This window comes from Kwoniella shandongensis, chromosome 11 (assembly GCF_008629635.2).
Source record: "Kwoniella shandongensis chromosome 11, complete sequence".
NCBI lineage: Eukaryota > Fungi > Basidiomycota > Tremellomycetes > Tremellales > Cryptococcaceae > Kwoniella > Kwoniella shandongensis.
In genome coordinates this window covers 1,062,522-1,084,971 of record NC_089297.1, presented here as the reverse complement: position 1 = coordinate 1,084,971, position 22,450 = coordinate 1,062,522, and the positions used below count along the sequence as shown (strand labels likewise).

Here is a 22,450-nt window from a genome sequence, read left to right as displayed (position 1 = left end):
GTGTCTATCGCGGAATCGATCTTGGTTAGGACGCCAATCCTGTAATAATGCCAGTTCCGGTTTGGGATGTCCGATCGTCATACACTAATCCCCAGCTAACCCAAAGCAGTCTCCCATCCATAAGACACCTGCAGAAACGAGGCTTATCGAGCTTGGGTGTACGGCATGTGAGATAAGGATCAACGGGATGTCGGGTGGGGGAGGAGGGGTTCGGATTGTATGACGCCAATTGCCGCCGTGGCAACCAAGTACCGTATCAGTCGATTCTAATAAAGAGGATCCCGGTCTCCCATTGAAATGCAAGCACCCTCAAGTAATGCATTCTCACCGAAGATATTACAAAGTAGCACAGAACCGACTTCGAAATGACACAAGTGGGCGAGAGAGAGTTCACAAAGCTGCTATCGCCAGCGACGGGGTATGGAGTCGTAGGTGAGTAATCTATCATACGTAGTGGCAACTGCGACCGACATGCTGATCTCTTACCGACATCAATGCAGTCGGTCTAGGGTGAGTGGGCAATCTAGCAAAGATCCAAAGGGATCCCTATGTTGATTATGGATCAATGTACAGAGCCGCATTCGCTGTTCTTATGAGTGAGTTGAGCTCATGTGAGGCCGATCGATCTGAAGGAGCATCGCTAACCTCTTTCACTTTTGCAGTCGCATTCACTTACCTCCAGCGTCGATTTACACGGTTTGATACCAACAATGCGGCCGAGTTTGCAACGGCGAGTCGATCGATCAAGCCTGGCTTGATTTGTGCGGGTATCGTCAGTATCATTCTGCGACTTAGGCAAATAAGCGTATTGCGCAACGATTCACAATGCTGATGTTGGTCGTTGCAGGTATCCGCCTGGACATGGAGTGCCACGCTTTTGCAATCAAGCACTGCAACCTATCAGTCAGGTCTCAGCGCAGCATGGTGGTATGGTGTAGGAGGTGAGCTGCCACTCGAGGTTCTCTCTTGATACGTGGCTGAAAATCATGATGGGAAGGTACCATCCAGATCGCCTTCTTTGCTGCAATCGCCGCAAAGGTCAAGATGAATGCCAATGGAGCCACTACCTTCCTCCAGATCTGTCGAGCAAGATACGGAACTGCCAGTCATCTCTTATTCACATTTGTAAGTTTCTCGCTCGCACGTCACATCGAGAACTCTCTGACAGGTCAACGAACACGTGAATAGTACGCATTGGTCTGTGCACATATCGTCTCTGGATCTCTGATTCTGGGTGCTTCAGCAAGTGAGTGAGATGACTATAGAGCAGATATATACAGCTAAAACTTTCTACGCAGCCATCAACGCTCTGACGGGAGCGAATATCGAAGCGTGTAACTTCTTGCTGCCAATAGGTATCGCAATCTAGTGAGTTCGGACTTGCTCACCAGTCACTTAGAGCATCGGCTGATACAGGATATGACAGCGTTATTGCAGGTGGTCTCCGAGCGGTGAGCAATTGTCGCCCACATCGCCAGCATTCGACAGGGCTGACCACAAAGTGATTATGACCCAGACCTTCATCTGTGACTTCACGCACACAGTCATCCTCTTCGTCATCATTTACATGTTTATGTTCTCAGCGTATGCCACCTCCCCACAACTCGGATCCATCTCCAAACTATACGACCTTCTTGTCCTAGCCGGTCAGACCGACGCCGTGGCCGGCAACACCGAGGGAAGCTATCTGACCATGAAGAGTAACGCAGGCATACTCTTTGCGGGGTGCACAATTGCTTCTGGGTTCAGTGGAGTGTTTTGTGATCAGGGTTATTGGCAAAGGGCAATCGCGTCTCGGCCAGAAAGTACAACAAAGGCTTATATGTTGGGTGGTTTGTCATGGTTCGCTATTCCTTGGGGTGAGTGACAGCTTTTACTTTGCCAACTACCATATAACATACAGCTCATTTATAGCTTAGCTTTTGGAACTACAATGGGTCTCTCTGCTCGAGCGCTACAAACAAGTCCCAATTTCCCGACTTATCCATTCGCACTGAGTGCCAGCCAACAATCAGCTGGTCTTGTGGCTCCTGCGGCAGCGGTCACACTTCTAGGTACAGGTGGTGCAGCAGCTATTTTACTTGCCACTTTCATGGTGAGCTTACCGCGTCTGTACGATGGTTGACACGCGACTGACTGCACTTTCGTCATCATAGGCCGCTACTAGTGCCGCGTCTTCCGAATTGAGTGAGTGCACAATCAGACTGGGCTCGCCACCTGAATATTGTACGTTGCTGAAGTCACCTTTTCAGTTGCTGTCTCCAGTATCGTCGTATACGACATCTTCGGGACTTATGGTCGCCCTTTGACTGGCAAACAAGTCGTCTTCTGGTCTCATCTGGTCATTGGTGAATATTGCACTTCGTCCAACTAGAAACCAGTACATGTGCTGATAGCTCAATATCATAATACAGCCATCGCAGCTGTATGGTTCGGTGCGTGGGCCTGTATCCTCCATGCCGCAAACATCGACCTCGGATGGTTGTTCTACATCCAAGGTGTTTGTCTCACCCCTGCTGTTGTACCTATTGGTTTGACGGTAGTTTGGGGGAGGATGTCTAAGGTTTCAGCATTCTGGGGAACCCTTTTCGGGACAGTATGCGGTATGCTTGGATGGTTCTTGGGCTGTTGGAAGGTGTATGGTGTAATCAACACTGCCAACTTGGCGAAGCCTTATGCCGCCATTTCCGGTTCTGCGTGGGTCCTAACATTGATACGTCCGCTGGTGTTCGGCTGATCGCCCTTCACAGACCCGGTCTTGTCATGTCTACACTTGCCACACTCATCCTTGCCTACTTTTTCCCTGGCACAAACGACTGGACAGCTACTCGTGCGATCCACCAAGCAGACGACAACGCGTCTACCAATGCCAAAGGTCCCGCGGAGACTGCACACGTCGAGACAGGCGACGCCATCACCCCTTCGCCTATCCAGGCACCTATCGGTAATGAGAAGAATCCTGCGCAGTCTGGCGAACTCGCTGAGAAAAGGGACGTCACGACTGTCACGACTATAGGCGTGGCGAATCGATCTCCGTTCGAGTCGGATGACGATGAATATGGTAGTGATAATGGGACGAAGAAGGAGTTGGATCAAGAGATGCTTCAGAAAGTATTCAAGCGAGCTTCGATCATATCCGGAACTGTTTCGCTCATCATCACAATCGTACGTCTTGCAACTTCACCTTAACAAGCTGTTTTACTTTGCTCGCGCTGATACATTGATGGGTGTAGATTGTCCCGATCCCAATGTTCGCAGCTCACTATGTCTTCTCTGTTAAGTTCTTCAAATTCTGGATCTCTGCAGCGTTCATCTGGGCATTCTTAGCCGGTATTTTCTGCATGTGAGTGTCGGCTTGCTTTCCCTTTCACTTGATTGGTTCCGCCATCATTGGTTTTGCCCGTGGCCTCGGAAGTGAAGGTGCTGACGTTTACCGGCCCATAGCGTTTTGCCGGTTTGGGAATCGAGGCGACAGTTGATGTTGATCGGTAAGGCGTTTATGGGGGCAGGTCGTGCAATGAGGAAGTAGATCGTACCGAGCGGTCACCATAGACGAAGAACGAAATATTGGAGTCTTGTAGATCTATCTCGTTGACCAAGAGCTGGTAATGTTTTAAATTAGATATAGTATAAATGTGATAGATGGGCCAGATATCTGAGCAATGAGATTCCGTGCGATCATCGATGAGTCCGCCTGGTCGTGGAAGACACCAAGAATCAACTTATGAAGTCATTCGGCAGCAGTGTTCGCTGATTGTGAGAAGCCTCCTCACGGTTCTCTCACGAACGCCATGCCTATGTACTAATGACATCGCACCATCTTCTGCAGCAAGACATGAGCCGCCTACGAAGGCATTTGGTCAGGCCCGCATCTATGTTCGATTCGGAAGCAACGAGCCGAGTTGAGATGAATGAGCACTCGTGCGAGGATCGCAGGTCAATCCAAATGTACAAGTTGAGTGTTGTATGAGCATTTTTATGTGGTCGTCATGAAAACCATCGTGTACTATACGCTGCTGTTTCAGACAAGCGCTTCCCTTATCGTACGTGAAGGCTTTACATTATGGCTACCTTTGATGAAATGGGGGAAGGGATTTCATTATACTTCTGCGAATACCGATTACCCGCAATACTGTATGTGGACTTCCTTGTTACCAAGTCATAATCTACAATTGATTCACAAAGTCACTATCCATCTTCATCATTCGTTCGTCAAGCTTTCCGCGGCTTCTGCTTATAAGTCGACTCGTACTCCTTGAGATTCTGGTTTTCCTGTATATCTTTTCATCGACACTTCCACTGTTGAAAGATGAGTGGTCCTTACAACAATGGCAGCAACATTACGAAATCTTACACTCTTCCCGCCTTCGATGAATTTTTCGGTCAGATTCCACAAGAACAGGATGATTGTGAGTGGGATTTGTATTCTGCGTCTACAAACCAAGTCATCCCTGTGCTGCTTTTTTTTTGATTGATCTAGCTGACTCTTGTTTCTTTTTCCTCTTCGTAGCCATTCCAGGGTCAGAGGATCGATACACTTACACCACAGAATTCACAACAATGGGTCCATCTGCCCCTATCCAGCACTCCTCCAAGCGGGGCATTTACAGTCTGCCGTACAAACCAATCAACTATCCCGGCCAATTCCCTTTGATAGCGGTGCCCACAGCAAGCAAAGAAGTATCAACCCGTTACTCTCCGCAACCGCATTCGGCGCTGGTGTATCAACCATCATTCCAGACCGACAACAGAGTCTGGAACACCCCTAGTGGCACCTTCACTCGCCAGAATCAACCAATCCATCATCTGCCTGCTTCGACATGGAGCAGTCAAGAGGACTACCAGAACAGCATGCAGCAACTCGCCAGAAGCTATGAGGCCATTTGTGCTTTCATTGATGCCTCTACAGGGCCAGCGCTCAACAAGTTGGGATCAAAGGTCCACAACGTCCTTATCGACTGTCAAGGCAGTGTGAAGGGCCAGAATTCCTGCCAATATACAGCAGCAGCGCATGCAAAGTTGCTGAAGGGGTATAGAGGGAGAGGACATCGTGTTGACAGTCACACCAAGACAAACACGTTCAAGAAAATGATCCAGTCCGTCATTTATTCTGGTGACCGAGTCTGTGGTGAATGTCAAACCAGCTCCGAACCACCTCTGCCACCCTCCAAACCGAGTTTCACCAGGTGTGGTGCTGTATATCAATGCAAAGCCAATGACAAATCTGGTCTTCAGAAGTTTGGTTCGATGGAAAATAAAAGCTATGAGACCTGGCGCTGTGACACCCTCATCCCGGAATATGCAGGTGCACCCGGGTGGCCAATCAAGTATACTCCTCCCGGCTCTAATAGCTCGACGATGTACTGCAGTCCATACCATTGCTATAGAGCACAAGAGCAGATGAAAGCCGGAACCATTTCATTGGAGATACCATATGGATTCAATTTTTCGTTGACACCACAAAATTGCAACTGATGAGGAGTTCCTCGATTGTAGATTATAGTCTAACTGCCAGTTCTCTTTGTCTTTTTGTCTACAAGCCAACATAGTGTTCACCAACATTTGATACCCATGCATTCTATGTTTCAACTTCAGAAATTGAGCGACACACGACAAGGTTAGCATTCATAGCAAATGTATACCTCCAAAAAGTATAAATACACCAGCCCTCTTGTTAGCTTTTCTCAGCTATGTATCACTGCTTGAGTCCCACTCATGCAGTCATGCAGTTGGGCTCTAAACTGGACCCCGCTTGTCATCATAATCACTTCTTTTGTTGTCACCACCGCTGTTGCCATCCTGTCAGAGGCCAGTCTAATGACAAGCCTGTACTGGGCAATAGAGGTATGGATGTGTTTGAGTGATATAATAAATAGAACAAGTCAAATCCTGAGTGTACGAGACTTGGGGTTGACTAGGAGAATGCTTTACTTGCACAATAGTAGTAAACTAGACACAGGAATATACATTTATCACAGGAATAAGCATGATCAAGTCCTATTCTATGTATATAAGTACCAGCGACACAACCAGAACAGTGAAAACTATTTCGGAGTTCTGTCAGTCATTTTCATATTTTCATATGCAGATCTCCTCCGGTGTGGACTGAAATAGATGCGGACAAATGGTGAGGCAACCCATCTGGGCATCAGGTTGGAGTATCACAACATAAGCTGGTGGTACCGATGCATTAGGTTGCGACAGGTCCCTCTGTGGCAATTGAGCTTCAGTCAGTAGTACAACAAGCCCAAAACATTGTCCTTTCTTTAGCACACCTCCCATCTCCCTCCTTACCAGTGTGAAAGCTTGCCTCCATACCCACAAGTACATGTCTCCCATAGTGTAGGTGCGGAGAGAAGAAGTTGCCTCACCAGAACCAGTACTTGTCTCACCAGTGCTTCTAATAAAGGCTTCTTATTCGATAGTCCAACACATAGCAGTAATACCTTAGGCAAACATTTCTGATATTGGCTAGTCATGTAAAGGTACCGTCAAAGGAAGGACTGTTAGGTATGTAAGACAGCAGGTAGTGTATTTTTGAGCCTTCTGAATTGGTATTCAGAGCTTCTTAGACAAGTGTTTCACAGTCCATTTTCTCTTCTCAAAAACCTGCAGGAAGGCAGCTGATTCTTTTGCCTTAGCCTTCGGTCCCTAAGTAGAGCTTTCCAAATCACTTGTCCGCACATTTCATGCTAACAAACATCAAATCTCACCCACCCACACACACACACATACATACAACCATCTATCACCTTCCAACATGAGTAGCACTGGTGACTCCAGTCAGGGCGGCAGAACCCAGAATGGAAAGATTTCCCTACCACCTATCAGTGGTTTATTATGTTCAGTGCCCGAGCCTTTCTTTGGTGAACAAAGTGGCAACAATTTCACTGCACAAACAATTGGTCATTCAGCAGGAGGGTCATATAGAGGGGGGCTAACTCCATCACTGACACCATCTGACCCCAAACTGTACATTGGCAGACTTCGGCCATCTACCACATCACTAGACACAGCAGCTGCCACCTCTGCCTATCCCTCCCAGCATGAAACATCAGCGTCCCACCCAACATCATATGGTCATTTGTCTGGAATGTTTCAGCATGGCAATGCAGGATTGGTATGTTCAACAGTCGGTGAATCTCCCAATGTCACCAACAACCCACCTACATTCAATGACAGTTCTGCCATCAGCGGTGTCTGTCAAGAGGATATTTTCAAGGAGCAGGTGATAAAAAATCATCGGGCAATCTGCTCTTTCAATGATACCATCTACCAGAACTCAGTGCGAAAAAATGACACTATCAATTCACTTTTCCCTTGCATTGGAAAGGAATGCAAGTATTCCAGAAAGAGGCACATGGAAATGACCGCCGAGAAGGGGGACCTGGGTGAATCTATGATTGACTATGTTCGATCACATGAGTACCAACACATCCTTCTATCGTGCATGATGACTGGTGTACCGAACTGTGGTGCACCTGATTGTCAAAGAGCCGCATCTGATGCGGTCCCACCTAAATTCTTGGAGTGGAGGACATGTGGAGCTCAGTATGATGTCCGTCTTACCGATCGCCATGGCCTCAGTCAGTATGGTACCCGAATGGATGATAGTACACTTTACAAATGCAATGTCCAGTTTCCGGTGTATGAGGGGGTCAGGTGGAAGCCAAGAGATGCTTGCTCACTGAAGCATGCTCCTAGAAAGCATAGTATAGCTCTTGGGGATTGGTAGATGCTGGTTACGTCATGGATTGGAGAGCAATTCTTCTGTTTGGCTTGATTCCATACTGTTCATTCTAGTTATTTTGCTTTGTATTCTGGTCTTAGGTGTATAAGGTTTGAGATTGGTCATTATACCCTTGCCAAGGAGCTTCGAACGACTTGCGAGCTAAATGTGGTGCAGGTGAATGGATACTGTAGTCTGTCACACAAAGCACAGCCTCAACATGCAAGTCAGTCCCATTTGAGATCATTTCAAAGGCTAGAATGATGCCCGCTTGTCGAAACGCTTGTCATAACATGCATCACCTAGCTTCAAAGAATCATCACATAGCTTTGTGGGCTATAATACTATATAACTTTTACATCACACTCAAAGGTGACGCTACTTGGCATTCTGACAGGACTCCCCATTCTGGCTATACATACCCAAGGATGTTGGTCTTGGTAGTAGTGTTTCATGATACTGCTGGCACCGCTTAGGCAACCACTTGGGTAAGGGCAGCAATACTAACCCAGCAGGATATATACTGGTGAAGTCCAACAATGTGAAGGAGCTGGGGTGAATGTTCTCCTCAGGCTAGGTGCAACACAACAGCAATAGCTCCTTTGATCACCTCTGTCTCAGACTAACTGAAACAACAGAGCACAAGGAGACCACTGCCCAGCTTGCAAGCAGGCTACCCTGTTGTAGATAGTGTCATAGGTCAACATGGTCCTTGTGTTTGGTGCCTTCTCAAATCCACCCACACAAATGTCTTCCACAAAACATGTTTCAGCTAGCAAATCCCTTGTGTAATCTGCATGAAAAGTAAACTGTTCAAGAAGTACCAAGGAAATGCTATCAATGGATGAGGCTGAATCGATCTGGCAAATTGCAAAGTCCAGTTGGATATTGTCGAAGACTCACCTACTTTACAAGTATCAAGAGCTTCCCAGAGGTTACAAATATGTCTCTTCTGTTGTCTTATCATCTATCAGCGTCCCAGTACTCGTCCTGAACTATTTCACTTGTTTTAGCCTATCACCTTACATACACACACACACACACACACTCTCTCTCTCTCTGTCCAAGAGTCCCTTGATCAACCAGACTTGTTTTATTCACTCTGCCTTACACAAGGTCATACTCAGCACACGATGGCTTTACCACCAGGTTTCACCTCCTACATGGACAAAGATGGCTGCACATATGTTTTTGATCAACTTGGCCGCAGCATTGACCAATCCTTCTCCAACCTTGACACATCTGACAGTGAGTTGATCATGAGTCTTTAGCTTAGCGGTCACTGATTGTTCATACTACTTCACATCAAACAATCCAATGAACAGCAGGGAGGTTTGATACTCAAAAGAAATACAATCAAGGAGTATCAAAATCATTTGCAAGCCACCCCTCAGCAAGTCTACCCCCTTTTGATGATGGTGATGACGGCCAATATTCCAGTAACACAGTGGCAGGATTGGCAACATTGTCCAACCCTGCATATGCTGGTCTTTTCCACACAGCGAGTGGCAGTCAAATGTGGTCATCAGACCATCAGCTCTTAGGTTCCGGCCGGTCTGCTCAGCATGGTGGTCAGGTTTCCAGCAGCAGCGAGCAATATGTCACTCTCAACCAACAGCACACTTTCAGTCAACAGCCTGCTACATCCAAGGAAGTTGATTTGCAACTGGAGGACACCATCCAGACTACCATGGCACTCATCAAAGGTGTCAACGACACAACAAGCCCTTGGGTTTGCCAATCTATAACCAAAGAAAGTTGTCGTGCTGCACTACTTCAATGCTTCTGCCAAGACAGATGTGCCTGCTCCCAAAAATATCAGGAAGAGCTGTTCAAGCAAACATCCTGGAAACAGGCAGTAGTGCAACACATACAGTCCGACGAGTCAAAACAGCTGGTGAAGTCATATATACAGACCGGGACCCTTCAATGCGGCGCAATGTTCAGCCAAGTCCAAAGTTCCATCACGCCACCCCAATACCCGCTCAGGTGGGAGCGCTGCGCGACAATTTTCAAGACAGCAACAATCGACAAGCACCTTGCAAAACACGGTGAATACGTGGGGTATGCATATGGTGGCAATTGCTACAGCTGCAACGCCAAAATTCCAGTGTTCGAGAACGACAAATGGCCGCTCATTTTCACTCCAAAGGGCAGTTCAACTCCCAAACGCGTCTGCTCTTTGAGCCATCTGGCGAAACGTTTACGCCAAACACGATCTAAGGAAAGCTAAGAAAGCAAGGGAAGTGAAGGTTAAAGAGATTGACTGGTTTGGTAGACCTGAAAAGCGCGGAATGAAATCGGGTGGAGGATGTCATTGCCCGGTCGTTTGGGCCGTGCAGCAGTCTCCGGCTTTCATGAAATTTACATACTATGTGTTTCGCTTGGTGCGTCAATGCACTCGATTCGAGTATCAGTAGGATGTCACACTCTCCCTCTCGCCCAGAGGTTAAGGTATGATACAAAGGACTAGACGGTGATCATATATGGGCATTGCATACTGTCTAGCATACCAAGTTGTAATCATACGGCGTTGTAGTCCCTGCTCAACTCGTGTCAGTGGATCCTCATACTCGTTACCACTTAACTTACATCGTCGTCTCATGCTTCTTCGCATCGTTCAGCTTTCTGACAGCTTTCATGAAGTCTTCTTGCACGACCGCGTCTCGATCTTCTCGGATAGCAAACATGCCCGCCTACGTAGTATCGATGATCAGCCGCATGTTCGCCTTGTAGCCTGGACTGAGAATTAGGCTCTTCTCACCTCTGTGCACACGTTTCTCAAATCCGCACCGTTGAAACCATCACTGAGTTTCACGACCGCTTCATAATCGATATCACCCGACTTGTTGATCCCCTTAGCGTGAATCTTGAGAATCTCTAAACGTCCTTGCTCATTGGGCAAGGGGATTTCGATCTTCCTATCCAATCGACCTGGTCGTAACAATGCTGGATCGAGTGTATCGGGTCTGTTCGTTGCCATGATGATCTTTGTTCTACCGAGAGAGTCGAAACCGTCCATTTGGTTCAGCAACTGCGGGATAGTAAACATGGTCAGCAAAATGATCTGTCACAGAACGATGTCGTGGAGCTCACCTCCATCAATGTTCTTTGGATTTCTCTGTCGGCACTGGTACCCTCTGAGAAACGTCTTCCACCGATAGCATCAATCTCATCCATGAAAATCACACAGGGTTCATGTTCTTTGGCGTAGGCAAACATCTCTCGGATAAGTCGAGCTGATTCACCGATGTACTTGTCGACGATCTGTGATTGGCCGGCGTTGTTAGGACTCACATTATGGGAACACCAAGGGTGATCACAAAGAAAACGAAAGAACTCACAGCTGAGGAGACGACCTTTAAGAAGTTGGTATTCAATGTCGCAGCCACTGCTCGAGCAAGCAAGGTCTTTCCTGTACCAGGAGGACCGTATAGCAAAACACCCTTCGGTGGTGTAATGCCGACCCGCTAATATGACATAATAATCAGTTTGGCGTATTCGATATGTCACGATGTTAACTCACCTCAAAGAGCTCCGGGTTCATCAACGGCAGTTCAATGACTTCTCTCAGCTCCCTAACTTGCTCTCCCAAACCACCAATTCCCGCGAATGTCGCTGATCCAGGGTCTTCGAGAGACATGTTGTAGACCTATTTCACACAGGTTAGCTAAAGCATGATACGCCTGATCATGGTCGCTCACCATTGGGTCAACCTCACGAGGAAGAATTCGCATGATTGTCAAAGTTGTCATATCGAGAGAGACCCGAACGCCTGCCTTGAGCTGTAAGAGAAGTGAATGAGCGGAGTCCTGAACGCAACGCAGTACAGTCGGTTGAAAGCTACTCACCTTGGCAGCAGGAAGGGTAGGACGGTAAGAAACGACATATCGAGGTCCAGAAGACGCTTTGACGATGACTGGATAACCACGTTAGTCAGACTGAATCAGGTTGCAGCATTCAGGAACATGAAGTGGATGACTTACATCGCTCCTCATCAAGCTGCTTCAAGATCTCTCCGATGATCTGTCCAACACTCTGCAATGCTTTGATGTCTTCTTCAGTCTTGTCAAAGTCGGTGGAGAGGGTACGGATGTTCAGTCGAACTGTAAAATTCATCCACGGTTGTGAGTTCTGAGCCAGGTGCGGGGGGCCAAGGTACACGAATAGTACATACCTGTTTTGAGGTTGTCGCCCATACGAGAGTGCTCCTTGACTTTCTGTGAGAAGCAGCACTGACATCAGCAAACGGTATCTACGTCGAGGGCCAACGGAAAGGACACGAACAGCTCGGTAAGCCTTGATGGCATCGTACTTGTCAGACGGCATTCCCGCAGGAGCGACGATAGCCGGCGCTGTTGAGGATGAAGGTTCTCCGCTGGACATGGTGTATGCTTGCTGTTGTGGTTGGGCGCGAACGAAAGTAGAGTTGAATATCAAGTCATACGCTACGTTGTGTGATCGTTCATGACGCTCGAGATGCACTTGCTCGCGACTGACGCGGCCCTCGATTGCACTCAAGTCTAAATCCGCACCCCACTTTAAATTTCCGTTGATCGTCGTTGGAAACAAAGTTGTCGCTATTGGTTGTGCTGTTGTGCTGTTGTAAACATTTTGTATACGGTTGGACAGTGTACATGTCCCTTCGAGCAGCTCTTGCTAGACTAGTACCACGCTTTGCTAGAACGATAGCACCCATCAAAATGGCAAGCTCTCCTGTTGCAGCTCCCCCTGCAAAGCGATTCAAAGCCGACCTTCCTGCCTCGTTCACCGAAGTCACAGAAGCGCCCGTTAACGCTCTGTTCACCGAGCCTTCATCTTCTACATCGGTGTCAAAGCCCGCAGAGACCAAAATCAATGGCAAGGGACCAGGAAAGAAAGGCAGAAAGCAAAGAAGACCCTTGCCCGAGGCATTCTCTCCAGCAGACGTGCTCTTCCACGACGTTAAAGATTTCATCGGACCAGACTATGTGGAGGAGGTTTTGGCGAAAAAGGATGGAGCTGAATGGGACGCTCCGGAGGACCTGAAGCTATACGAAATTGTTGAGGCGACCGCAGGTGCATTCACCGTATCTGGTGAGTTCCGTCGACCTTGTTCTGTCCAATCCAGCGAACAATTGCTAAGAATGACTTTGTAGGAGAGTCGCTTTCACTGTGGACTTCAAGCTCAGGAAAGAAATGGGCAATTATTACACCGTTTGCCCATCCCGGCGACAAGATACGGTGCAAGATATTCAAACATGACCGACTATGCAGTTCTGCAGATCTGGTTGAAATCCTCGAGTATAGTGAGGAGTTCAGAGGAGGTGAGGGTGACAGGAGGAAGAACCCAAATGCTGGCTGCAAGTACTTTGGCGAGTGGTAAGTACGACCTGTATCGATAGCCTCCGAGTCAATCACTGACGCTAGTTTGTGACCGATAGTGGCGGCTGTCAGCTCCAACCTGTTCCTTACCCATTGCAACTCTTGCACAAGCGAAGAACTGTTGACTTGGCCTACAAACGATTTTCGACCCTCCCTTCATCTTCCGTACCTGGGATCTTACCGACAATCGGCAGTCCTAAGCAATGGGCTTATCGAACAAAGATCACTCCGCATTTCGACGCTCCGCCGAAGTGGGCCAGAGCGAAATTGGCTGAAAGCGCGGGAGGTGGTGAAGAGGACATGATGAACGGGGAGCAGGAAGCGAGGAAAGGGTGGGAGTGCAGAATAGGATATGAGAGGAAGGGAAGGCCAGGAGTAATGGATATCGAGGTGAGTGCCACTGTCCCATGCATGACGTCGTGGGGTCACTGACGTCTAAGCTCGCTGTTTAGGAATGCCCTATCGCCACGCCGGTACTGAACGTCAAAATGGTCGAAGAGAGGGCAAGAGTGCAAGAGTAAGCTATAGCCTTATCCATTCATTCGATGCGATCTAACAGCTGACATGCCTCTTAGAACCATTATGTCGTTCAAGAAAGGTGCTACACTCCTGCTTCGAGATTCCCTCCCTGCTCCGGAACCGCTACCTTCTTCCGAAACCCCGTTCTCTGCGTCGTCTTTCGTCCTTCCCGACGAAGCTCATGTTGCAATCACCAACCATCGCGCACCAGTCTACGAGCGAGTTGGAGATTTCATCTTCTCCTTCGCTGCTGGTTCCTTCTTCCAGAATAACAATTCTATCCTGGTCCCACTCACCACCTATGTGCAAGAAGCGATCTTCCCACCAGGGTCCACTGCCACTCCGCCAACACACCTGGTCGACACATATTGCGGTTCGGGTTTGTTCGGAATCACACTGAGTCCTCGATTCGAGAAAGTGGCAGGAGTGGAGATCAGTCAGGATAGTATCACTGCTGCGAAGAAGAATGCGGAAATGAACGGTTTACAGGATAAGACCACCTGGTTGTGTGGAAAAGCGGAGGATATCTTTGGTGGTCTGGCAGAGAAGGGTTTCGCGGGTGGCAAAAGTTGTGTTGTTGTTGATGTGAGTGATAATTCTGTCAGACTAGACTGTCAGACTGATGATTGCGACCCCTCATAGCCGCCAAGAAAAGGATGTGACGAACCTTTCCTCGATCAACTACTCCATTTCAAACCCCTCACCATCGTATATGTGTCTTGTAACGTGCACACCCAGGCGCGAGATGTTGGATATCTGATCAATGAAAGTGCTAAGCGAGGTGAAGGTCAATGGAAATACGTGCTTGAGTCGTTGAGAGGATTTGACCTGTTCCCACAAGTGAGCACCCAATCTTTCGCACTGGCAAGAGAATCTGGAAGTTTTGCTGACAATTAACAGACCGCTCATGTCGAGAGTATCGCTGTTTTGAGATTACAATAGACGTATACCAGGCATATGAGATTTCCCTTGTAAAATTAGGGTTAGTCAAGCTGTATGCATGAGCCATACAGCGAACGAAAAGATGTTCATCTTAGTTGCCAACAAGAATGAGTGACGCTGCTTCGTTGGCCTTCTCAAGAGAGGGTCGGTCATGTGCAAAGCATACCACGAGAGCACAACTTTCCCGGGATAATCTTTCTCGTGTTGCTTGCAGATCCCCAGTGATGTTTCTCATTGCATGTTTCAGCATTCCTACTATTCTTACATGCCTATTCAAGTCGATGCACCCCATCTCCTTATCTCTCGCTCGCTGCAACACAACCCTGCGCCACATGTGCTATGCCCGCGGTAATCGCCGACACGTGGCATTCCCCGCCCGATGTACGTTCGTCATCACCCAGCGCGCCTGTCAAGTCGCCTCGTTGTCACCGCGGTGTGCTGTCACTCTCACAGCAATCAATCAATACATTGCATTCCTCTACTCTCCATTCCTACCACCCTCCCAACAACCTCTCTCATCTGTTTCGAACAGCCATACCAAGTCCAGCTCATACCGGTTGTATCAAAAGACAACCTTTGCTAAGAAACGTAACGACCGTCTACGAAAACAGATAGATTGCTCAACGACGCGGTTCGTTCTACCTACCTGATTGGCACGTATTCCGATAAACGAAGAGGTGCACAATGGCCGCGCCGGAGAAGCCCATCGTGGTGAGTATCATAGTGTTGTCCATCCCTATGAATAGTAACGCTGATACCCCTGTGTTCGTAGTTCACGGAGCATCTCCAGGTATGTTATTGTTTTCTGTTGTCCTCATTCCTCGTCTCCTTCCTCTCAACACGCTCCCACGAGCATCCGCTGTTGTCAACAGGAATAAACACATTACGATCCACACGAAGGGCATCTGAATGGCTCTCGCGCACGGCGACGTGCTGATCTTATTCCTCTCCTCACAGCTCACCGCTCTCGGTATTCAACCTGCCTCAATCTCATTCCAATCATTAACCCTCGAATCAGATGCCTGGATCTGTGTCAGAGAATCGTTAGATACCCCTCAGGTCGTGATTGTGAACTTGAATGACTCGAGCGATGTCGTTCGAAGACCTAGTGAGCTTGTTTCTCTGTCAGACATCGAGTTACGGGTCGGGATGTGAAGTCGCTCAAGATGGAAGGAGGGAACGCATCGATGGCGGACGGCTGGCAAGCTGTGTGTGGAAGACCACATCAGGAGAGCTGTGTAGACATGCGGTCAACGGAGAGATGCAATACCAAACAGGTTGACCTTATGCTGACATTCAACTTGCAGTCACGGCTGATTCGGCCATCATGAACCCCAAGAGCGATGTGAAGATCCTCGCTTTGAAGGGTGAGCTGCTCGCAATCTTCTCCACTCGAGGGCAAACTGACCTGTGTATGTCCTCGCAGCTGGTCGTCAACTCCAAGTCTTTGACCTCGGATCAAAACAAAAGCTCGGCGCGCACTTGATGAACGAGGATGTCATTTTCTGGACATGGATCAACGACGCTACCCTCGGTATTGTGACTGACCGAGAAGTGTTCCACTGGAAGCTCTCAGAGACTGCTCCCGTAAAGGTATGTCCCGTCTACAATCTATGGCTTCCCACGGCATTGCTGAGCTCATCAATCATAGGTCTTCGACCGTCACGCGTCTCTCGCTGCCAACCAAATTATCAACTACCGAATATCGCAAGATGAGAAGTGGCTCGTCCTCGTTGGTATCTCTTCCAACCCCAACGCAGGCCAACCAGGGCAGACAGGATTCAAGATCAAGGGAGCGATGCAGCTTTACTCTTTGGAAAGAGGTGTATCTCAGCCCATCGAGGGCCACGCCGCTGCCTTCGCGACCATCAAGTTGGACGGCGCACCTAACCCCACCAAGCTCTTCACTTTTGCTGTCAGAACTGCGGTTGGGGCCAAGGTGAGCGAATTGCATGCCGAATTTTGACATGACTCTAATCACTTTTCCAGCTTCACATCGTTGAAATCGGTCACCAAGCACCCAACCCTCCTTTCCAAAAGAAAGCGGTCGACGTCTTCTTCCCTCCCGAAGCGACCAACGACTTCCCCGTTTCCCTCCAGGTTTCGTCAAAACACGGCATCATCTACCTCGTCACCAAATTTGGTTTCATCCACCTTTACGAAATTGAGACCGGTCAATGTATCTACATGAACCGAATCTCCGGAGAGACCATCTTCACCACTGCCGAGTACGAGTTGTTATCTGGTATCATTGGTGTCAACAGGAAGGGTCAAGTTTTGAGTGTTAGCGTGGACGAGGAGACTATCGTGCCTTACATTCAACGTGAGTCCAGCTTTTGAAACGACTTGACTGACCTGTAGAAACCTTGAACAACCCCGAGCTTGCTATCAAGCTCGCTACTCGAGCCGGTCTCCCCGGTGCGGACCACATGATCCAGCAACAATATCAGATCTACATCCAGAACGGTCAATACGGTGAAGCGGCCAAGATCGCTGCCAACTCCCCCAGAGGTCTTCTTCGAACACCTCAGACCATCGAGACGTTTAAGAAGCTTCCCCAAGTCCCAGGAACATTGTCTCCTATCCTCCAATATTTCGGCATCCTTCTCGAGAAGGGAGAGCTCAACAAGCACGAATCGTTGGAGTTGGCTCGACCGGTGATTCAACAGGGAAAGAAGAACCTCTTGGAGAAATGGCTCAAGGAGAACAAGGTAAGTAACCGAAGTTTATGAACTCGGCTAATCCGTCCTAGCTCGAATGCAGTGAGGAACTCGGTGACCTCTGCCGAGTTGGCGACCTCAACCTCGCCCTTTCGGTCTACCTTCGAGCCAATGTCCCTAACAAGGTTGTTGCTTGTTTCGCCGAGCTCGGTCAATTTGACAAGATTGTCCTATACTCCAAGAAGGTTGGATACACTCCAGACTACGCTCAGCTCTTGCAGCATGTCGTCCGAATCAACCCAGAAAAGGGTGCAGAGTTCGCTTCCCAGCTCGTGAACGACGAGAGTGGGCCATTGGTCGACCTCGAGCGAATCATCGATATCTTTATGGCCCAAAATATGCTCCAACAGGCTACCTCTATCCTCCTCGATGCTCTCAAGGACAACAAGCCTGAGCAAGGTCCTTTGCAAACCCGATTGCTCGAGATGAACCTGGTTAGCGCTCCTGCTGTCGCTGACGCCATTCTTGGTAACGAGATGTTCACACATTACGACCGACCTCGAATTGCCAACTTGGCAGAGAAGGCTGGTTTGGTGCAACGGGTGAGTCGGAGCAGCTGGAATACAGCTGACCAGTGCAGGCTTTGGAACACTACGAAGACATCAACGACATCAAGCGAGTCGTGGTTCACACCAACTTGTTCAACCCAGAGGTGAGTTAGCAAACTCGATTGCAATGCTGACATGCAGTGGCTCGTCGAATACTTTGGTCGTCTTACCGTTGAGCAATCATTCGCTTGTTTGCAAGAGATGCTCAAGTCCAACTTGCGACAAAACCTTGCCATCGCTGTTCAGATCGCCACCAAATACTCCGATCTCCTTGGTCCCGTCAAGCTCATTGAGCTCTTCGAGCAGTTCAAGAGCTCCGATGGTCTCTACTATTACCTTGGTTCCGTCGTCAACCTCAGCGAAGACCCCGAGGTACACTTCAAGTACATCCAGGCTGCTACCCGTACTGGCCAGATCCGAGAGGTCGAGCGAATCTGTAGGGAAAGCAACTTCTACAACCCCGAGAAGGTCAAGAACTTCCTCAAGGAGGCTCGACTGTCAGACCAGCTCCCCCTTATCATCGTGTGCGACCGATTCGACTTTGTTCACGACCTCGTCTTGTATCTCTACCAGAACGGTCTCACCAACTTCATCGAAATCTATGTTCAACGAGTCAACTCTGCCCGAACGCCTCAGGTCATTGGTGGATTGCTCGATGTCGACTGTGACGAAGCTACTGTCAAGAACCTCTTGTTGTCCGTCACCGGAACTTTCCCTATTGAGGAATTGGTTGAGGAGGTTGAGAAGCGAAACCGACTTAAGCTAATCCTTCCTTGGTTGAACAACAAGGTTGAGCAGGGTTCCACGGATCATGCGGTCTACAACGCTATTGCCAAGATCGCCATCGACTCGAACAACAACCCCGAGGCCTTCCTCAAGGAGAACAACCTTTACGACCCGGCTATTGTTGGAAAGTACTGCGAAAAGCGAGACCCGTACCTCGCTTACATCGCTTATGCCAAGGGCTTCTGCGATGATGAGCTCATCAACATCACCAACGAGAACCAGATGTACAAGCACCAGGCAAGATACCTCGTCAAGCGAAGAGAGATCGACCTTTGGACTCAGGTCCTCAACCCCGAAAGCATCCACCGACGGGCCCTCATCGACCAAGTCATCGCTACCGCCATTCCTGAGAGCACCGACCCCGATGATGTGTCCGTAACCGTCAAGGCGTTCATGCACATGGAGCTTCACGGTCCCCTCCTCGAATTGCTCGAGAAAATCATCATCGAACCATCACCTTTCAGCGACAACCGAAGTCTGCAAAGTCTTATGTTCCTCACAGCGATCAAGAACGACAAGGGCAAGGTTATGGGATACATCAACAAGCTTTCCGGCTACGATGTCGAGGCTATCGCCAAGGTCGCCACCGAAGCTGGTCTTTACGAGGAGGCTTTCACAATCTACCAAAAGCACGACATGCACGCCGAGGCCATGAACGTACTTGTCGAGCACATGGTCAGTATTGACCGTGGATTCGCGTACGCCAACAAGATCAACCAACCTGCTGTATGGAGCCGACTCGGTAAAGCTCAGCTTGACGGTCTTCGAGTCAAGGACGCCATTGACTCGTACATCAAGGCTGAGGACCCATCAAACTTCGCCGAGGTCATCGAGATTGCCAACCGTGCTGGTAAGCACGACGATTTGGTCCGATTCCTCCAGATGGCCAGGAAGACCGCTCGAGAGCCCAAGATCGACACTGAGCTGGCCTACGCATATGCGAAGACCGATCGATTGCACGACATGGAAGAATTCCTGGGTATGACCAACGTCGCCGACGTTCTTCAGGTCGGAGAGAAGTGTTTCGAGGACGAGCTTTACCAAGCGTCCAAGTTGCTCTTCTCAAGTATCTCGAACTGGGCCAGGTTGGCTACTACTTTGATCTACCTTGGCGAGAACCAAGCTGCTGTCGACGCGGCGAGGAAGGCTGGAAACACTCAGTGAGGCGAATATGACCATGGTATGAATGAAAGCTGACAAGTTATGCAGAGTATGGAAGCAAGTCAATGCTGCATGTGTCGACAAGAAGGAATTCCGACTGGCCCAGATCTGTGGTCTCAACCTCATTGTAAGCTAGATCTTGAGATATGTGGTCATGGCAGATCAGCTGATGCGATGTGATAGGTTCACGCTGAGGAGTTGCCTGCTTTGTTGTCACTCTACGAGCGAAATGGCTACTTCGATGAGGTCATCTCTTTGATGGAAGGTGGATTAGGTCTCGAGCGTGCGCACATGGTGAGCATATATAGGTTCACAGGTTTCTGAGATGGTGCTGATATTTTGCGTGGTAGGGTATGTTCACTGAGCTCAGTGTTCTGTACGCCAAGTACCGACCCGAGAAACGTGAGTGCTTCGCGCTGCCATCCTGAACAGTGTGCCACATATTGACCATGTTCCACATAATCAGTCATGGAGCACCTCAAGCTGTTCTGGCAACGAGTCAACATCGTAAGTGTCAAGATAGTGGACTGCAAACAAACAGTACTGACGATTCTTATAGCCCAAGGTCATCAAGGCTGCTGAGCAGGCGCACCTCTGGCCGGAGTTGGTCTTCCTATACATTGTCTATGGTACGCTACTTCGTTTAATTTCGTGGCACGATGCTGACCTCATGACAGACGAGCCGGATAACGCCGCTCTGGCGATGATGGAGCGATTGGCCGACTGGGACCACGATCAGTTCAAAAAGGTCGTCGTCAAGGTTGCCAACATGGAGATCGCCTACAAGGCTGTTACATTCTACCTCGCTCGTCAAGTAAGTCCCGGCGTCGAACGATCACGAGCACTCTGCTGATTTCTCAATAGCCGACCCTTCTGCCCGATCTTCTTGCCGCTCTTAGCCCTCGTCTTGACCACGGCCGTGTTGTCAAAATCCTGCAAAACGAGGACCACCTTCCTCTCGCCAAACCTTACCTCATCGCTACGCAGAAGCTCAACATCGCAGTCGTCAACGAGGCCTACAACGACTTGCTTATCGAGGAGGAAGACCACGTTACCCTTCGAAGCAGTTTGGAAACCCACGATCAATACGACGCCATCAAGCTCGCGAAGAGACTGGAGAACCACGAGCTGCTGGAATTCAGAAGGATCGCTTCCTTATTGTACAGGGTGGGTGATGTCTGAGCTTAGAATGGTCACGATAATTACAGTTCTAACGTCTGCGCTTGGGTTATCAGCTCAACAGCATGTGGGAGGAGTCCCTCGCCTTGTCCAAGGCCGACAGATTATGGCGGGACGCTCTCGAGACTTCTGCGGCAAGCAAGGACATTGCCGTCGCCGAAGGTCTCGCTGGCTACTTTGTTGGGATCGGAAACAAAGATGCCTTTGCGGCCATCCTTTACGTCTGCTTCGAGCTTGTTCGACCAGACTTTGTGGAGGAGATGGTGAGAACGGCGCTAGAAAAGTGGAATGATTGCTGACTTGATGGTTATGATCTAGTCATGGCGATTCGGTCTTTCTGACTACTCGATGCCGTACAAACTCCAATTACAACGTGATCAAGCGAGCAAGATTGCAGCTTTGGAGAAGGAGGTGAAAGAGTTGAGATCAAGAACGGTCGAGAAGGAGTCGGACAACGAGCCTTCAAGTTTGTTGGGATCAGGTTTGGGTGGTAGATTACTGATTGGTGGACCTACGTGAGTGATCGTGTACCCCTATGTTGTACCGGAGTATATTGACATATCTTGAATTCTATTAGGGGCGGTCAACCATTCATGGGCAATGGTGTGCCAAATGGAGGAGGTATGATGGCACAACCAACTGGGTTTTACTAGATTTCTCTGCACCCCTGACCTCCATCCTCCCTCCGTCCCTCCTTTTGAATAAAAGTTGTTCGCGATACCTGACATCTTTAAACTTTCCTTTTTTACTGTTATGTCATGAAATGAGTAGATATGAATCAAATTAGCTATGGACACGGGACACGGGACACAGACCAGGCCAGACAGTATCAGGTTTCTGGTCGAGATTAGTCGAGTCTGACGAAAGGAGCTCGGTCATTGGGCAGATAGGATAGCACCAAGCCTAAGTGGTCGATAGATGACTTGCATCGTTGTACTAGCATGAGCTGGACCTATCTATACTGTCGAGAAGATCTGAAAAATGATGATGAGCAAGTCATCAGAGCTACATGGGCAGTAGGGTCGAACGATCATCTGAGCAGGCGGACGTAGTATGTCAAAGAGGGTAAGATCGTTTAAAAGGAAGTGACCACCGTGTTAGAGCCACAAATCTGCATTTCCCAGACGAAAGTGACTCGACGTGCAGAGTGGTGGTGGAAAAGGGTCTTGCCACTCTGAAGATCGCGATATTTGCTCGATATCTCGTGGTTATGGTCCTTGCTCTACTATCACCCTTCCGCCAGGGGTCGAGTTCGATGTCAAGCAAGGGAGACGAACCGGTGTCACATCATCAAAATGTGAGCCTCGGTTGGAATGGGAGGAAGGATCGTTGACATCGGAGGAACGATCTTTGTCCCAAGGCTTTTGGCTGGATTGGCATTGGTAATATTTGGTCTGTCTCATACGGCATTGGGAGTGTAGGCAATCAATATTCCATGGAATGGTACTATGCATGATACTCCGCGCATCGATGCCCGAAATGGACTCGTGCCATACTTGCAC

At 48.9% G+C, this 22,450-nt stretch overlaps 4 protein-coding genes across 4 annotated transcripts; 3 read left to right on the top strand and 1 right to left on the bottom strand.

The window, feature by feature from the left end:
* Positions 1–365: 365 nt before the first annotated feature.
* Positions 366–3,529, top strand: CI109_106262 (uncharacterized protein; the record flags this gene model as incomplete). The annotated part of the gene is made up of 17 exons (XM_032005022.1): positions 366–432; positions 501–510; positions 574–596; positions 663–772; positions 848–941; positions 998–1,125; positions 1,189–1,246; positions 1,299–1,368; positions 1,427–1,451; positions 1,517–1,859; positions 1,920–2,095; positions 2,157–2,187; positions 2,253–2,348; positions 2,415–2,697; positions 2,751–3,165; positions 3,234–3,343; positions 3,445–3,529. 17 exons carry the CDS (start codon positions 366–368, stop codon positions 3,527–3,529), a joined length of 2,124 nt encoding a protein of 707 aa, XP_031860821.1.
* Positions 3,530–10,317: 6,788 nt separating this feature from the next.
* On the bottom strand, positions 10,318–12,115 carry CI109_106261 (26S protease regulatory subunit 10B; the record flags this gene model as incomplete). The annotated part of the gene is made up of 10 exons (XM_032005021.2): positions 10,318–10,425; positions 10,494–10,763; positions 10,826–10,996; positions 11,074–11,199; positions 11,256–11,381; positions 11,434–11,514; positions 11,581–11,648; positions 11,716–11,835; positions 11,907–11,949; positions 12,017–12,115. The coding sequence occupies 10 exons, from the start codon at positions 12,113–12,115 to the stop codon at positions 10,318–10,320; spliced, it is 1,212 nt and encodes a 403-aa protein (XP_031860820.2).
* A 317-nt stretch (positions 12,116–12,432) lies between these two features.
* Positions 12,433–14,554, top strand: CI109_106260 (uncharacterized protein; the record flags this gene model as incomplete). Its single annotated transcript, XM_032005020.1, has 7 exons — positions 12,433–12,805; positions 12,868–13,090; positions 13,153–13,483; positions 13,546–13,610; positions 13,669–14,197; positions 14,255–14,452; positions 14,513–14,554. 7 exons carry the CDS (start codon positions 12,433–12,435, stop codon positions 14,552–14,554), a joined length of 1,761 nt encoding a protein of 586 aa, XP_031860819.1.
* A 684-nt stretch (positions 14,555–15,238) lies between these two features.
* Positions 15,239–21,601, top strand: CI109_106259 (uncharacterized protein; the record flags this gene model as incomplete). The annotated part of the gene is made up of 20 exons (XM_065967805.1): positions 15,239–15,265; positions 15,327–15,344; positions 15,512–15,662; positions 15,862–15,921; positions 15,981–16,147; positions 16,206–16,493; positions 16,544–16,835; positions 16,916–17,265; positions 17,307–17,816; positions 17,964–19,768; positions 19,818–19,896; positions 19,953–20,063; positions 20,120–20,171; positions 20,236–20,276; positions 20,329–20,398; positions 20,447–20,583; positions 20,634–20,936; positions 21,005–21,211; positions 21,267–21,463; positions 21,526–21,601. 20 exons carry the CDS (start codon positions 15,239–15,241, stop codon positions 21,599–21,601), a joined length of 4,941 nt encoding a protein of 1,646 aa, XP_065823877.1.
* Between the last annotated feature and the right edge of the window lie 849 nt (positions 21,602–22,450).